General features: G+C 41.5%; 2 protein-coding genes across 3 annotated transcripts in view; one reads left to right on the plus strand and one right to left on the minus strand.

The window, feature by feature from the left end:
- Positions 1–2,783: 2,783 nt before the first annotated feature.
- Positions 2,784–13,762, minus strand: Morn2 (MORN repeat containing 2). The gene is made up of 7 exons (XM_042675455.1): positions 13,745–13,762; positions 13,088–13,378; positions 12,949–13,015; positions 7,658–7,711; positions 6,671–6,777; positions 5,632–5,768; positions 2,784–3,015 (listed from the first exon to the last, which is right to left on the minus strand). Exons 1-7 carry the CDS (start codon positions 13,760–13,762, stop codon positions 2,913–2,915), a joined length of 777 nt encoding a protein of 258 aa, XP_042531389.1. The 3' UTR covers positions 2,784–2,912.
- Positions 13,135–17,672, plus strand: part of Dhx57 (DExH-box helicase 57) — a 57,221-nt gene continuing 52,683 nt past the window's right edge. For both annotated transcript variants that reach the window (XM_042675485.1, XM_042675486.1), the window contains exons 1-2: positions 13,135–13,264; positions 16,874–17,100. In XM_042675485.1, coding sequence (XP_042531419.1) covers positions 16,880–17,100 — 221 coding nt within the window. In that variant the 5' untranslated portion in view covers positions 13,135–13,264; positions 16,874–16,879. The remainder of the gene's footprint in view (positions 13,265–16,873; positions 17,101–17,672) is intronic.

The raw sequence follows: 17,672 nt of genomic DNA on the forward strand, positions 1-17,672 counted from the left end.
GGCCAAAAGGCCAAGGTGGACATTCTCAATGAGAACCCTGACAAGGGTGTATTTTAGGTGTTTTGGTCAGGAGAAACAAGATGAGAAAATGAATCCAAAGTGCACGAATCAGAAGAAATCTAGCAGATTCCAGAGAGATTAGGAAGCTCAGAGGTGGCAAGGCCCTCCATCAGCAGGTATGGGAGGTTTGGGGGTCACAGGGGAGGACCTGTGGGACTATGATTTGTTAAACCTCATGGTATTAACCCTTAGGCTATCCATTAGTCACTGGGATGGCTTTTTAAAGAAAACTTGGAAAGTGTGGAACTTACTTAGATGACTCATGCTGATCTTTAGTTGTTATTGTGGTCACCAGCTGTGGGTTGTGTTGGGTTTGGGGTCAGTGCAATGAGGAACAATTGGGCTATATCACAAATGACCACACTGGGAGAGGAAGTTTAACTAGGCTAAAGGTGAAGAAGTAGGCCCTGGATTTCAACCCACTTCTGCCTGTCCTGAAAACAGATGCTAAAGCAGCAAGCATATTAAACAAATCTATGACAATCAGTTTATGATTTGTAAATATTTTCTCATCTTCTGTGTTTTGGGATTCTGTGTGTGTGTGGTTGAACTCAGGGCCTGGGCACTGTCCCTGGGTGTGCTGTACAGAGGGTTATACGTAAGTAAGATAATGAATACAATTCTTGTCGAACATTGTTACCCACTTCTTTTCCTCCTCCTATCCCTTCCCTCACCCACTCCTTCCCTCCCTCCCAAGTTTAATGTTCATTTCCAGCATAGTGTCTTGTATCATTGTTGCATTGAGTCATCCTTTATTCTTGTTTCACCATTGTTCCCCTTTCCTTCCCCAAATCAGATAAACATATATACAAGATACATATATACAGAATAAAAGACAGGGATTTCCAGGGATAAGCCAAAGGAAAAACAAAAATGAAATAAAATAAAAAGAAAGAACTTGAGACAGTGCATTGATTACAACAAGGTCAACAACCCAAAAAAGACCTGTTGTTTCCATGTCTTGGAGTTCATTTCAATTAGTATCATTTTATATGGTTATATGTACATAGCTGTTGAGCCACTGTGATAGTCTGCTAAGACTATCCTAGACATATACTAATTATTACGAATGAAGGAAACCATGGAACCTATTTCTTTGGGTCTGGATTACTTCACTTAATATGATTTTTTCCAAGTCTTTCTATTTCCTTACGAATGGGGTGATGTCATTCTTTCTGATAGAAGCATAGAATTTTCTTGATCTATTTTTCTTGATTTTCTTGATCTGTTTATCTACTGAAGGACATCTGGGTTGGTTCCGTATCTTAGGTAAATAATGCCGCAATGAACATAGTTGTGCTAGTAGCTTTAGTGTGGCCTTCCTTATGATCATTTGGATAAATGCCGAGGAGTGGAACTGCTGGATCATAGGGGAGTTCTACATTTAGTCTTTTGAGGAAACTCCATACTGCTTTCCAGAGTGGCTAAACCGGCTTACATTTCTACCAACAGTGTAGTAGTATTCCCTTTTGACCACATCCCCGCCAGCATCTGTTATTATTTGTTTTCTTGATAATGGCCATTCTAACTGGGGTGAGGTGAAATCTCAATGTGGTTTCATTTGCATTTCTTTTTTTTTTTTTTTGCGGGGGCGGGGGGGGGGTCTGGTCATGAGGCCTGAACTCTGGGCCTGGGCACTGTCCCTCAGCTCTTCAGCTAGCGCTCTACCACTTGAGCCATAGTGCCACTTCCAGCTTTTTTCTTTTTATGTGGTGCTGAGGAATCGAACCCAGGGCCTCAGGCATGCAAGGCAAGCGCTCTACCACTGAGCCACCTTCCCAGCCCCATCATTTGCATTTCTTTTATGGCCAGTAATGTTGAACTTTTCTTCATGTGTCCATTGGCCATTCTTATTTCCTCTCCAGAGAAGTCTCTTTTTAATTCTTGAGTCCACCTATTAATGGGGTGGTTGTTTCTAGGAGGATTTGTTGTTGGGGGGTTTAATTTTGAGTTCTAGGTATATTTTTGATATGAGGTCCTTGGGTCCCTGAGCTTTTTTGGCTCAAGGCTAGCGTTCTACTACTTGAACCTCAGCTTCAGTGATGGCTTTTGGGTTGTTAATTGGAAATGAGAGTCTCATGACTTTCCTGCCTTGGCTGGCTTCAAACTGAGGTCCTTAGATCTCAGCCTCCTAAATGATTAGGATTACAGGCACGCGCAACCAGTGCCTAGCCTAGGATTCTGGTTTGGTTTTTTGTTTGTTTGGTTTTTTGTTTGTTTGGGTTTTTTTAGGTATTTGGGTTTAAACGTGGTTTTGCATGTGCTCAGCTAGAATGCTATGACTTGAGCTACACCTCCAGCCTGGATTTTTTCGAGCTATTTTGGAGATGGGATCTCACTGATTTTTCTGCTCCAGCTATTTTTGAACCATGATCCTTTGAGTCTCACCCTACTGAGTAGGATTACAGATGTGCACACTGGAATGCAACTGGATCAATTATTTTAGACTATATAATGAAAATAAAATTCAGCTGGGCGCCAATGGCTCACACCTATAATCCTAGCTATCCAAGAGGCTGAGATCTCAGGATCGCAGTTCAAAGCCAGCCTGGGAAGGAAAGTCTGTGAGACTCTTATCTCCAATAAATCACTAGACAACCAGAAGTTGCACTGTGGCTCAAGCGGGAGAGCGCTCTCCTTGAGCTGAAGAGTGCAGGGACAATGCCCAGGCCCAGAGTTCAAGCCCCACGACCGACCAAAAAAATAAATAAAATTCATAGAGGTATAAGTGGATGATGGATTTATTGCCAAATTTATACAGTAGTGTATGAAGTCACTTCAGATGACAGATTTAGTTGATCACATACAACTGAAAGCTCAGTTACCAAATTTAACTTATGTAGAACATCTATCTACATGAAAAGCTTTAGTCTCAGGCCTGGAGCAGCCGTGAAATGAAAGTTACCACACCACTGTAGTCCTTGAATGTCAGTGTATTCCCCTTCACCTTCTACCCTGCAATTGGAAAGAAAACATTTGTTTATTGACAAAATTAAGAATTTTCAGTCCAGATATGATAGCCTAGCACATTATATACTGTGTCTGAACCATTATCTCTTCCCACTGTCCAATGCAGATTTAACATTAGCAGCTTCTTTTCATATCTAGATGAACATTGTCACTCTACAAATTTCAGTGTTGAAGATTTTAGAATCACTTAAACTAACTTTATATAAATCAAAACAATCAGTTAAAAAATGAAACAATTACATTGGCTATTTGGATTTAGTTCAACTAGTGAACAAATACTTCTGGATCACCAACCATGTATGAAGTGATCTTTGCTGATTGGTGTTTTTTTTTTAATTCTTCAGAAGGGCAAAAATGGACTCATCTACCCAAACAGGTTTTATCCCCTAGAACAAGTTTTTCTCCATTTATTAACATCCAATGGAAAAAGTTATGTATTATTGTTACAAACTTGTAGCCAAAATAGATGAACACTTCTGCATTCCTGGAAGTATATTCAAATTTACCACTTCACAATCATTACAAAATGCTGGGACGAAGAACGAAGGGTAAACCAATGCAACAGGATACTTACATGATACTATGTTGGAAATTAACTTTACAACTAGTTGGGGAGGGGAGTCAGAGGTAGGGAGGGAAAGTGGAGAAAAATGAGGGAGGGGGTAACAATGTTCAACAAGAAATGTACTCATTACCTTACTTATGTAACTGTAACCCCTCTGTACATCACCTTTACAATAACATAAAATAAAAATTTTAAGGGCTGGGAAGATGGCTCAGTGGTAGAGTGCTTGCCTTACATGCCTGAGGCCCTGGGTTCGATTCCTCAGCACCACATAAGCAAAAAGAAAAAAGCCGGAAGTGGCGCTGTGGCTCAAGGGGTAGAGTGCTATCCTTGAGCTGAAGAGCTGAGGGACAGCGCCCAGGCCCAGAGTTCAAGCCCTACGACCGGACCCCCCCCCCCCCCAAAAAAAAAAAAATTTTAAGAAAGAAGCAAAAAAGGGATGTACATAAGTAAACTTGAACTCTGGATGGCATAGCCCTAGTGTGGAGAATAAGCTTGTTTCTTTTCACTCTTATTTCTGCTACAAGCCTATGCTCCAGAAAGAACCACAATGGATACATTGAAATTTCTGCCTAATAAAATAGACGCACATAGCAAGTTGAGATGAAATAAATCATTATGAAATTATCCCCAAAGTTTTTTTAAGTTTATCAATACATTTCAAGTAAAAATTATTTAGGGCCTCAACTTTCCCAGTAGTTTCTATTCCCATGCTGGCTGCTAAAAGTTCTATAGCAAGGGAGAAGTAAAAGGGATAAATGAAAAGTCCGATTATCATCACGAATGCTGTTTCCTTTCAGAGCCTCATTCTAATACTCTCTTATCTCCTAAAATAATTCTTTTTTTTTTGTTGGTCATGGGGCCTGAACTCTGGGCCTGGGCACTGTCCCTCAGCTCTTCAGCTCAAGGCTAGCGCTCTACCACTTGAGCCACAGCGCCACTTCCAAAAATGACTCAACAATTCTTAGACTAAAAATATTATAAAAGAAAGATTAACTATATAGCATTAACTAAATATAATATCTAAGCAAGCATGACTGAAAATAATCCTTTAGTGGTTTTTAAGTTTACCGAGGTTTGAATGTTAACTAATTTAGCACGCTGTATGGATTTTATTTTTCTACTCAACATTCAATAACTGAGTAGGTTTTGGTTTGAAGACAAGGTCTTGCTATGTAACTTAGGCTAGACTCAAACTCTTTACCTTCTTGTCTCCACCTCCAGATTGCTGGAAGTTATTTTTATATCAGTTTCTGAATGTAGTTGGAAAGTAATTTTCACTATTACATCTTATTCCACTTTGTCATTATTTCACTATGTCTTTTCCCATTATCCTGGGAATGAATATTTTACTACTGTCAAAGTGTTATCTAAACATTTTAAAACATGTCTCTTAGGAATGCAATTGGTAGGTTGTACGATGGGCCAGTACTCATCTTTCTAGAATAAGATCATATATTTACACAAGTGGTCCAGAAAATGCAACCTAAATATCAAGAAAAAGAGGGCTAGAATATTTGCAAATCAATTAATAACTTCCATACTAGGAGAAAAGGATTGACTTGAAGAATCAATTTCTATTTTGCTTTTATGGTTTAAATTACCTACATAGCTACATTTGTAATCCACAAAAATCTTAGGCTGAGGGCTGGGAAGGTGGCTCAGTGGTAGAGCGCTTGCCTTGCATGCATGAGGCCCTGGGTTCGATTCCTCAGCACCACATAAGCAAAAAGAAAAAAAGCCAGAAGTGGCTCTTGGCTCAAGTGGTAGAGCGCTAGCCTTGCGCTGAAGAGCTGAGGGACGGCGCCCAGGTTCAGAGTTCAGACCCCACAACTGGACCCCCCCCAAAAAATAAATAAATAAATAAAAATAAAAAATAATTAAAAATAAAAATAAAAAAATAAATCTTAGGCTGATATTTTTAATGTTAATATTAAACTTTTGATTGAACCAATGTTGTATCTGAAAAAATTTCTCAAACACTTAAACGAAAACAATTCTTTGGAACTTTAGTGATCTGTTTGATTTCAGCTTACCTATTTTCATTGAAGTTTCCAGTGTACTTTGCCCCAGTTGGAAATGTGTAAGTCCCCAGTCCATGAAACATATTGTCTTTAAACTGTCCTTCATACACTGCTCCTGAAAAGTGCTCAAGTTTGCCAAAGCCATTCATCTGTTTGTAACAAAGAGAATGGCCTCAGAAACTAAACTTCATTTCCCCAGAACCTTTCAGAAATACACATATAAAGTTAGTTATCATTTAATCAACTTTGTATCATTCTGGGTCTCCACAAAAAAATAGAAAGCTTCTCTTTAACTGTATTTTTTTTGTCTTTTCTTCTCAGTACTAGGGATCAAACCTGGACATTGCACTTACTAGGCAAGCATTTTGCCACTGAGCTACATCCTAGCCCTAGAAAACTTTTTTTTTTTTTTTTTTTTATCATTATTCTTCCTCTGTATTTAGTAGCAAAGCCCACTGGATCAAACATTCTGGATATAAGTATTTGAATACATGGAGGTCAGTGATGAGGACAATAAAACTCTTCAAGACAACATGAATATATCAGAAATCTCAAAGGACAACCAACCAGTGTAATTATGTCAGGAAACAGTACAAGATAATTATTAAAATGTGAATTTGGATTGCATACACATTTACCACATTTGGATGAGAAACCTGAGCCTCACTGGTACCAATTCAGGAGGGTGTTTCCAAAATTAAGTGAAAAAAATTATTAATGGGTTGACATTACTCAGTGAATGAGAGGGAAGGACAATGGTGATGATTAGATCACAACATTAGTTTTGTATTACATAGATGATTATTAAATGCAAAAAACAATCATTAGTTATTGTATAATCTACTCATTTTGTGCAAGCATCAGCTGGTTTTGGTTTATTTGAGACAGGATCTTGCTGTGCAGTCTAGGTTGGACTGGACTAAAATCTTCTTATGCCTTAGCTACTGAAGTGACAGGATTACAAGTGTGAGCCCACGCCCAGGGTCACTATATATATTTTTAATTAGTAGTGAAATCCTTAAAATCTCTTAACCCATTAAAACAACAATACCTTGTCATCTTGCCAGCTTCCTGTATAGACAATCCCATTAGGAGTGGTATGAATACCTATTCCATTTCTCTCATAGATTCCAGTAGATGTTCTTGTACAGTCACCATCTATACAAGAGAAGAATGTAAGTGGGAATTATGACTAGTAAGTACTATATTATTTATATATATAATAAGTACTGTATTATTTATGCCTGGTGTAATTGCAACTGTACCCTGTGTGTAGATCTTTTTGTTTTATTTGTTGTTTATTTTTGCTTTCAAGTTAGCAATGTAATTAATGAAGACAGAGAAAAGGAGATCCATGACATTAGAACATCTCATAACTACTCAGACCCAAGGACCAGAACAATGGACAGATTCCAGCTGGGCACACGTAACTCAGATCTGTCATTCTAGCTACCAAGCAGGCTAAGATCAGGAGATTTGGGGTTCCAGGCCAGCCCATGCAGAAAAGTCCCTGAGACTTCATCTCAACAGAAGATGCTAGGCCTAGTGGCATATTTCTGTCAGCCAGCTACAGGAGGGAAGGGGGAAATAGGAGGAGTATAGCCCAGGTGTTGGGCCAGGAAAACAAGGAAGTGAGACCTTATCTTAAAAATAACGAAGGTGGGAGTATTGCTACTCATGCAGGTTAGCTCTGGGAACAAAGTTGATGTAAAAGCTAATAAATAAATAAAACCAGTGTGGAAAAGGGCTGGAGGCCCTGCCTAATAAATATGAAGTCTTGAGTTCAAACTCCAGTACTGCCAAAAGTTAAAGAAAAAAGAAAAAGAAAAAACACTGATAGATCACATGGGTTTCTAAGGCATGCTGTCAGATGTAACATTTGGATTTGATTTCAAACCTGTTCATCTATTAGGTTTTCTATGTTATTTTATTTAAGTGAGTTGATAGCATAGTGATAGTTTTATAAAATGTGACTGCCCTGTTATTCCTAAACTATTTAATTTTCTGTAGGAGAAAAAGTAATTAAGAATATGCTTACCATATTTGTCTCCATTTGGAAATATAAAGCATATCTTAAATATTTCCGAAGGTGCTATAAAAGATTTAAGAAAAGCCACATGAGTTTAAATATTTTAATGTTCTAAATCTATAATAAATGTTTGTTAAACCCTATCCTTATAAACTCCTTCACATAATCACACATATATTATGATTAATTGCCATTCCCATTGTCTACTGTAAGGTCTGGGAAAATTGCCTAGATGATTTATTTTGATTTACTTGTTTATTATAACTATGTTATTAACATACATATCACAAAGTTTACCCTTTAAACGTATATAATTTAGCTGAGCACCAGTGCCTCATACTTGCAGTCATAGCTACTCAGGAGGCGAAGATCTGAGAATCTTGGTTTGAAACCAGCCGAGGCAAACAAGTTCAAGATACTCTAATCTCCAACTAACTAGCAAAAGGACAGAAGTGGAGGTATGTCTCAGGTGGCAAAGCACCAGCCTTGATAAAAAAAAGCAAGAGAGTAAAGCTCTGAGTTCAAGGTTTTGACAAAAAAATTATTACCTCAATATATGATGAAAATTCAATATCTTCTCATAGTAATAGCTCTGGAAAAACTAGGAATTGAAGGAATGTACCTCAACAGGTCTGTTTACATGACCAATCTTCAACAACACCCTAAACGGAAAAAACTGAAACCACGTCCAATAAAGTCAGAAATGAGATAAAGGTGTCTACTTTCTCCACTCGTATTTAATATAATACTTGAATTCCTAGCCAGAACAATAAGGCATAAAAAAGAAATAAAAGGGATAAAAGGGAAAGAAGTCAGATCATTCCTATTTGTGGATGATAAGTGCCAATACTTAAAGGACCCCAAAAACTCCAACAACACAACAACAACAAAAAGCCTTCTAGACCTGATAAACACTATTGCGTATGTCAGCATTAAAATATCAGTGGCTGCCTGGTGCCAGTGGCTCCCATCTGTAATCCTACCTACTCAGGAGGCTGAGATCTGAGGCTCATTGTTCAAAGCCAGAATAGACAGAAAAGTCACCATGAGACTCTTACCTCTAATAAACTACTCAAAAAAGCCAGAAGTGATGAAAAAAAAAATATATATATCAGTAGCTTTTCTTTTTTTTGGGGGGGAGGGTCCGATCATGGGGCCTGAACTCTGGGCTTGGGCGCTGTCCCTCAGCTCTTCAGCTCAAGGCTAGCGCTGTACCACTTGAGCCATAGCGCCACTTCCGGCTTTTTTCTTTTTGCTTATGTGGTGCTGAAGAATCGAACACAGGGCCTTGAGCATGCAAGGTAAGCGCTCTACCACTGAGCCACCTTCCCAGCCCTATCAGTAGCTTTTCTATATACCAACAATGAATAAGATGAAAATGAAATCAGGAAAACAGTTTTATTCACAATAACCTAAAAATGCTTACAAATAAGCTTCACTAAGGATGTGAAAAGACCTCTACAATGAACAGTATATGAACTGAAGAAAAAGTGAAGACACTCATAGATCCCACAACTGCCTAGGTTCATGGATTGGCAGACTTAATGTCATGAAAATGGCTACACTACTCAATGCAAACTAAGAGTCGATAAAATTTTCATCAAAATTCCAATGTTATTCTTCATAAAACTCAATTCTAAAATTCCTATAGAAACACAAAGATGCCGGGCGCTGGTGGCTCACGCCTGTAATCCTAGCTACTCAGGAGGCTGAGATCTGAGGATCAAGGTTCAAAGCCAGCCCGGGCAGGAAAGACCGTGACACTCCTATCTCCAATAAACCACCAGAAAACCAGAAGTGGTGCTGTAGCTCAAGTGGTAGAGCGCTCACCTTGAGCTGAAGAGCTGAGGGACAGTGCCCAGGCCCAGAGTTCAAGCCCCAAGACCGACCAAAAAAAAAAAAGAAACACAAAGATCTCCAAATAGCAATCTTGATCAAAAGAGCAATCCTCAAGCTAGCACAATACCAGACTTAAAGTTATACTACAGAGCCATAGTAACTAAAAGAGCAAGGTCCTGGTACAAAAACAGACATATAGACCAATAGAATAGAATAGAAAACCCAGAGGGGCTGGGAATATGGCTTAGTGGTAGAGTGCTTACCTAGCATGCATGAAGCCCTGGGTTTGATTCCTCAGTACCACATACACAGAAAAAGCCAGAAGTGGTGCTGTGGCTCAAGTGGTAGCGTGCTAGCCTTGAGCAAAAGAAGCTCAGGGACAGTGCCCAGACCCTGAGTTTAAGGCCCAGGACTGGCCAAAAACAAAAACAAAAACATTGAGATTTCATTTCATCGCAATCAGAATGGCTATCATCAGGATAACAAAGAAAGCCAGCACTAGTGATTCACCCCTGTAACTCTAGCTACTTAGGAGGCTGAGATCTGAAGATCCTGTTTTGAAGCCAGCCATGGCAGAAAATCCAAGAGACTTGTATCTCCAATTACCCAACACAAGTTGGAACTGAAAGGATGGCTCAAGAGATACAATGCTAGCGGTAAGCAAAAGCAAGCTCAAGCTTGAGTCCCCAAGATCAAACCCCAGTACTGAAATAGGGGGGAAAAAAAAGATAACCAAACGCAATGCCAGATAGAATGAAAGGGTGTGCAAAGGTGGGGGGAGAACTTTGTTGGCGTGAATGTAAATTAGTGTAATTATTATGGAAATCGGTGTGGAGATTGCTAACTACCTAAAAGTACAATGACCTTATGAGCCTACAACACCACTTAGACATATATCCATAAGAGTCCAAGCCAATGAGTAATAGACCACCTGTACACTCAGTTAATCACAGTACTATTCACACTAACCAAACTATAGAATCAGCCTAAGTATCTAAGAACTGACAAATATATAAAGAAAATGTGTTATATATACAAGGGAGGCGTATTCAGCCATAGAGAATGAAGTTGTTACTTGTAGGAAAATGGCTGCAACTAAAAATCATCATGTGAAGCCAGATAAGCCAAACTCAAAAAGCCAAAGATCTCATTTGCATTCATTGGTAAAATCTAAACCTAAAATGATAATGGGACATTGAATGTAAAAGGGAGACTGATGGAGAAACCAGGGAAAGAAGAGAGTATGGGGATATGAACATGATTGAAATAGAGCGCTCACAATACCCATTAAATGCTGTTTGAAAGGGGGAGAGGAGAAAGGAAGATTAAGCAAGTGTAACAGAGAGAGTGAATTTGATCAAAGTACGTCATATGCATCACAATCAAACCCCTTTGAGCAATTAATTTTTTTTCAGTCATGGAGCTGGAACTTGGGACCTGGGTACTGTCCCTGAGCTCTTTTTGCTCAAGACAAGTACTCTACCACTTTGAGTCACAGTGCTGCTTCCAGTTTTCTGGTGGTTAATTGGAGATAAGAGTCTCATGGGACTTTCCTGCCCAGGATGGCTTTGAACCATGATCCTCTGATCTCAGCCTCCAGAGTAGCTAGGATTAGACAAAAGTCACCAGTGCCTGGCAGTACAATTATTTTATGCTAATAAAAAATTACATATGGGGGGCTGGGATATAGCTCAGTGGCAAAGCATTTGCCTAGCAAATCCAATGAAAGAAAGAAAGAGAGAAAGGGAAAGAAAGACAAAGAAGAAAAGAAAGACAAAGAAGGAAAGAAAGAAAGAAAGAAAAAGAAAAGAAAGACAAAAAAGGAAAGAAAGAAAGACAAAGAAGAAAAGAAAGACAAAGAAGGTAGAAAAGAAAGAAAAAGGAGGAAAAGAAAGAAAAAGAAAGGAAGGAAGGAAGGAAGGAAAAGAAAAAAGAAATGAGAAAGAAAAGACAAAGAAATACAGTTAAAAAGTTACATATGAAAAAAAATTAAGTTAGGCACCTGTGGTTCTTGCCAGTAATACTAGCTACTCAAGAGGCTGAAATCTGAAGATATTGGTTATAAACCAACCTGGGCAGGAAAAATCTGAGGCATCTCAAATTAACCACAAAAAGTCAGAAGTGGAGCTGTGACTTAAGTGGCAGAGCACTAGACTTGAACAAAAGAACTGAGGGACCGCACCCAGGTCCTAAATTCAAGCCTCAACCCAGCACACAAAGAAAGAAAAAGAAAAGAAAAAAAAGACATAGGGTGTGGCTCGAGGTAGAAGGCTTAGACAAGAGCAAGGCCCTAATTTTAATCCCCAGTACAGTGCTCTCTAAAGAATCAATTAACAGGGCTGGGAAGATGGCTCAGTGGTAGAGCACTTCTTGCATGCCTGAGACCCTGGGTTCGATTCCTCAGCACCACATAAGCAAAAGGAAAAAAGCTGGAAGTGGCGCTGTGGCTCAACAGCTGGAGTGCTACCCTTGAGCTGAAGAGCTGAGGGACAGTGCCCCACAACCGGACCCCCCCCCCATAAAAAGAATCAATTAACAATACAGTAATAGTTCAATTGCTTGGATTTAATTGAAGATCAATTAGTGAAATGGAAGATAATACTGAAAACTTCATCAGAAATTACAAATACAGGGCTCGGAAGGTGGCTCAGCGATAGAGCGCTTGCCTCGCATGCATTGCCCTGGGTTCGATTCCTCAGCACCACATACGCAGAAAAGGCTGGAAGTGGCGCTGTGCCTCAAGTGGTAGATTGCTAGCCTTGAGCAAAAAGAAGCTCAAGGACAGCGCCCAGGCCTAGAGTTCAAGCCCCACAACCGACCAAAAAGAATTACAAATACAAATTAATAGATACAAATTATACTGCTGGATGCAAAATGCGAATGGTCGTTTAAAAGAATCCCTGCTGGTGCGGCGGTGCACACTTGTAATCCAACTCTTGAGGTGAGGGGTAAGAGGCACAAGCCAGCCTGCGTCACCGGGAAGGATTCGTTGGTACACAAATAGTTAAATAAGTGATCCAGACAGACAGACTGAGGAAAGGACCTGATATTTGAATAACTAGCCCCCAAATTCTTAGAGCCAAACCGAACGCGCCAGAATCCTGTACGAGGAGAGGAGATGAGACCGCCCAAGAGGCAGAGGTGTTTTCAGTTTCCCCTTGGAAGGGGGGGGGGGGGGGGGTGGTGAGGAGCTCAGACAGATGCCGTCTCATTGTCAGGCACCAAAAAGGAATCTGAGGCCGAGAGAGGCGGGCATGTGCCCAAGGCGTCCCACCAGCCAATGAGAGCGCGGCTCCAGGTCTAGCGCTTCCCAGCCCGCGACTCGGGGCAGCCGCACCCCCCTGCCGAGCGCAGACCCCCCGGAGGTCAGCTTCCTCCCAGGCCCCGCTCGGGCTCCACGCGAGTCCGAGGGAAGCGCGCCCTTCCCTCCCAGCCAGGGCTCCGGGTGGCCGCACACTCACACGACTGGGAGGAGCAGGAGGGACTCAGGGGACTCGGCGTCTCCCTCCGGCCCGCCAGCTCTGCGGCCTAGAGGGAACCCGGCGCTAGGCACACCGCCAGAGGCGACTCGGTTGCTAGGGCAACTAGGCAACCTCTCACCCGGAAGTAAAGATGAGAGGAGCCAATCAGAAGAAGGCGGTGGGCTGTGCGGCTGCAGCGGGGGGCTCCCCACCGTGCCGCTCCAGGTGAGATCCGAGCCCGGAGCCTGTTGGGACCCCTGACTCTTGGGGTTACCACCTCCCGACCGCTGCCCGGAGAAGCAGCACTGCGAGCCAGGTACGTCCTCCGCTTCCGCGGTCCGCTGGCGTGCGCGTGGCCTACTGTCGGAGCCTCCCCAGCTGCGGGTGGAGCGGCCAGCCTCGGAGGAGCGGCGGCCCCGGGAGTCCCCGCCTGCGGGTTCCAGACCCCGAGATCAGGCCCAGAGGCCTGCCCACCATCCGGAGGAGTGCAGTCAGGCTTGGAGCGGGGTTGGATCGCGGGGGCTCGGGCTTGTTTCCTGTCTCTGTCTCGTTACGAACCGACGAGCTACTTGGGGAGGGGACAGGGCTGGAGACGATGTGTTTTGGAAGACAGGTACCCCGCCTGGGTATCCGAATGGAGGTGATGGTATATTGTGGCCAGGGATTTCTCTTTCTCTCTCTCTCCCTCTAGAGGAGAGGTGGGTGTGCTCAGCATTTAGAGCTCAGCATTTTTTGGTGATGCAGTACGTAGGAGCCAAACTTGGATGTAAAACAAAGGATACTCTTAGAGCCAAACTTGGGTCTCAGTGTCCATGGTGAAGAAAGATGGAATCCTTCCTGGCTGGATGGAATAGGGTAGTGGAATCTAACTCAATGAATTATATAATCGAATGCTTATGCCTTGGAAAACGTCTGAGGAGAAAGATTTTAGATACCAGTAAAGCTAGCAAGGCTTCATGTAAAATTTAATGTGTGCAAGTCTCAGCTCTGGTTGTAAAGGTAACATTTCCCGGGTTGATGTGAGACGAATGGTTTTACATCAATAACAGTGTTTTCTTGCTTATTACCTGTTTCTCACTGTAGGAATTTGCCCGGGTAGGGTAATTTCTGAAATGAAGTATGATGTATTCAAACTTGCATATCTTTTCCTTTTTGGTTTTTTTTCCCCCCTTTTAGAAATAATAGGCAATTGTTGATGCACAGCCACACAGAATTCAGTTTGCACTTGATCTAGTCAAAGAGCCAAGAAGCAATCAGAATTCAGTTTGTCTCGGTGTTTCGGTCATCTGTTAAACTTACGACCCTAACTTTTTTTGGTGAGCATATGTAGTGCTTCCCCCTTCCCCTGAAACACTTGTAGTCTGACTTGTTGCTTATGATGTTCTAATCTTGTGGGCATCTGAAGTCAGATAAACATTTTAATGATTGAGTTTAAAAAGTTTTAGAAGAATATGCTAATCATGTTTTCTGTATTTATGATGATTTTTCCATCTTAGTTTCCTACCAGCCACAGAGAAATTGCCCTCCTAAGGCTAGCTAGCTAATGAACACGCCTTTTATATGCAAACAAAGCAGTCTAGAGTCCATTCCTCAATCCAATCAAAGTTACACTCCAATTTAATAATGTTTCTTCCAGAAAAAAAATCTGGAGCCTCATACCATACAACCAGAGTCAGTCCTAATGCCCTCCAGCTTACTGTAATTATTCTAGTGTGCTTGTCCCTAACAGTTTACTCTGTCCTGCCTTTCTTGAGGTATCCCCAAGAAGGGATGAGACCTGATCTAAGCAAAGATTCTCAGATGTCCTAAATTTAATTACAAGGTTGGAGGGTGGTGATTGTGAGGGAAGGGAATTTAGTTGCCAAAATCCTTTTTTTTTTTTGGTCAGTCCTGGGGCTTGAACTCAAGACCTGGGCACTGTCCCTGTGCTTCTTTTGCTCAAGGCTAACACTGTCCAACTTGACCACAGTACCATTTGTGGCTTTTTCTGTGTGTGTGATACTGAGGAATGGAACTCAGGGCTTCCTGCATGCTAGGCAAGCACTCTTAGCACTAAGCCACATTCCCAGTTCCCACAAACATTTTTTTAATGCTGAAAGCTTAATTTAAATCACACACACAGAAGACCACCATGGCCAACATGGTCTAATCCTGTATACCTTAGCTCTTGTATAACCTTGTAAATATTAGCTGATCTTGTAGTCCCAGCTCAGTTATTACTGAAAATGTAAGTACCAATATTTCTGAAATGTCTGTATCTTCCTTTATTTCTGTGTGTGTATGTGAGAGAGAGAGAAAAAAAAAACTGGGGCTTGAACTCAGGGCCTTGTACTCTCATTCAGCTTTTTCTCTCATGGCTGGAACTCTATTACTGAGAGTCATGTTTTAGTTCCAACTTTTGCTGGTTAACTGGAGATAAATGTCCCTCAGATTTTCCTGCCCACAGGCTTCAAACCTCAATCCTCAGGTCTCAGCTTCCTGAGTAGCTACAGTTTTAGGTGTTGAGTCGCCTGGCTTCCTTCATTTCTGACAGCTATTGGTTCATATATTTTGGTGTTCTGTTATTAGGTATATGTATGTTTATACTTATATCTTCCAGCTGAATTGACCCCTGTATCCTAATGCATTTTTTTTACATCTTTAGTAACATTTTTGCATTAAACTCCATCTTGGATGATAATGTAGCCATTCTCCATTTCTTGTGGCTTCTATTTACATGATTCACCATTTTCTGTTCTTTTGCTTTTCATATATTTTTATCTTTTTTTGCCAATCCTCCTGGGGCTTGAATTCAGGGCCTGGGCACTATCCCTGGGCTTCTTTTGCTCAAGACTAGCAATCTACTACTTGAGCCACAGCACCACTTCTGGCTTTTCTGTGTATGTGGTACTGAAGAATTGAACCCCAGGGTTTCATGCATGCTAGGCAAGCACTCTACCACTAAGCCACATTCCCAGTCCCCATCTTTTTCTTTTGAAGTAGAATCTTAAGAATCTTTTTTGCCCAGACTAGCCTGAAATTACAGTCAACCTGATCTCAGCCTCCTATGTAGCTGTGATGACAGGCCTTCACAACCATGCTAGCTAGCTATTGATTGAGATGAGGTCTTCAAAACTTTGTTTCAGGCTGGCTTCAAACCATGATCTTCCTGATTTTATCCTCCTGCATAGCTAGCATTATAGACATGAGCCACTGACACTGACACCTTTTCCTCCTGTGATGCTGGAATTTAATCCAGGGTCTCAGGCATACTAGCAGGTCCTACTAGCAAGTCTCTTCCTCTCTTCTGTCAATTTACACTTACATGAATGTAACTTTACCATTTGTAATCATTTTCTTAGCCCAGTACTACAGTGCTTCCATTCATCTTCTTCTGTGCAAATATTTTATACAGATACTATATTACGACTGGTTAAAGACCCCGTGTTACATCATGTACAGTTGCTTTTTTTTTGTTTTTGGTCAGTTGTGGGGCTTGAACTCTGGGCCTGAGCACTGTACCTCAGCTCTTCAGCTCAAGGCAAGCGCTCTACCACTTGAGCCATAGCCACAGGGCCACTTCCAGTTTTCTGGTGGTTTATTGGAGATAAAGAGTTTCATGGCTTATCCTGCCCAGGCTGGCTTTGAACCTCGACCCTCAGATCTCAGCCTCCTGAGTAGCTGGGTTACAGGCGTGAGCCACCGGCACCTGGCTTATACAATTGCTTTTTAAACTGAAGGAGAAAAAAAAGAAAATCAATACCAGAGAAACTCACTAAATATTAGTCTTCAACTAGTAAGTTTTTGTAAAGCAATTTGCCCATATTTCCCCTAAAATGACCCTTTTAAAATCTGTAGTTTTTCTTTATTTCTTTCAGGAAGTTTTTATCCATAAGTGAAAGACTGGCTGGTTTTAACTTGTCTATACTAATTTTTTCTCTTCCAGGGGAAAATGAGTTCTTCAGTAAGAAGAAAAGGCAAACCAGGCAAAGGAGGCGGGAAAGGATCTTCTAAAGGAGGAAAAGGAAGCAGGGGTCATACCAATAAATCTTCTGGGGGTGGCGGCGGCGGCGGTGGAGGCGGTGGTGGTGGTGGCAATAGAAAGGCCTCAAGTCGACTCTGGGATGATGGAGATGACTTTTGTATCTTCAGTGAATCAAAGCGCCCATCCAGGTCATTATACTCTTTAAATGTTCATATATGGGACAAGAGCTGGCAGGATGGGGATATGTAGAAGGTCAAGCAAATCATTACGATCAAGGCATAATGGAAAATTACAACATCCTTCAAGTTAACTTTATTTTTTTATTTGTGAGTCTAGGGGCTTGAACTCATGGCCTGGATACTGTCCCTGAGCTTCTTTTTTTTTTTTTTTTTTGTCGGTCGTGGGGCCTGAACTCTGGGCCTGGGCGTTGTCCCTCAGCTCTTCAGCTCAAGGCTAGCGCTCTACCACTTGAGCTACAGCGCCACTTCCGGTATTCTGATGGGTTTATTGGAGATAGGAGTCTCACGGTCTTTTCTGCCCAGGCTGGCTTTGAACTGCGATCCTCAGATCTCAGCCTCCTGAGTAGCTAGGATTACAGGCGTGAGCCACCAGCGCCCGGCCCTGAGCTTCTTTTGCTCAAAGTTAGCACTCTACCACTTGAGCCACAGTGCCACTTCTGGCTTTTTCTGTTTATGTGGTATGGAGGAATTGAACCCAATGCTTCATGAATGTTAGGCAAGTACTCTACCACTCAGTCACA

The sequence above is a fragment of the Dipodomys spectabilis genome, unplaced genomic scaffold (assembly GCF_019054845.1).
Source record: "Dipodomys spectabilis isolate Male_0828 unplaced genomic scaffold, ASM1905484v1 ptg000026l, whole genome shotgun sequence".
Classification (NCBI taxonomy): domain Eukaryota; kingdom Metazoa; phylum Chordata; class Mammalia; order Rodentia; family Heteromyidae; genus Dipodomys; species Dipodomys spectabilis.

Bases quoted from the DNA above. Each gene is read 5' to 3' on its own strand.
- Morn2 (XM_042675455.1), bottom strand. The intron at 6,778-7,657 runs GTAAGCATATTC...TCTCTTGTATAG, and splicing joins TCCAAATGGAGACAAATATG to ATGGTGACTGTACAAGAACA. The intron at 5,769-6,670 runs GTATTGTTGTTT...TGTTACAAACAG, and splicing joins GAAGCTGGCAAGATGACAAG to ATGAATGGCTTTGGCAAACT.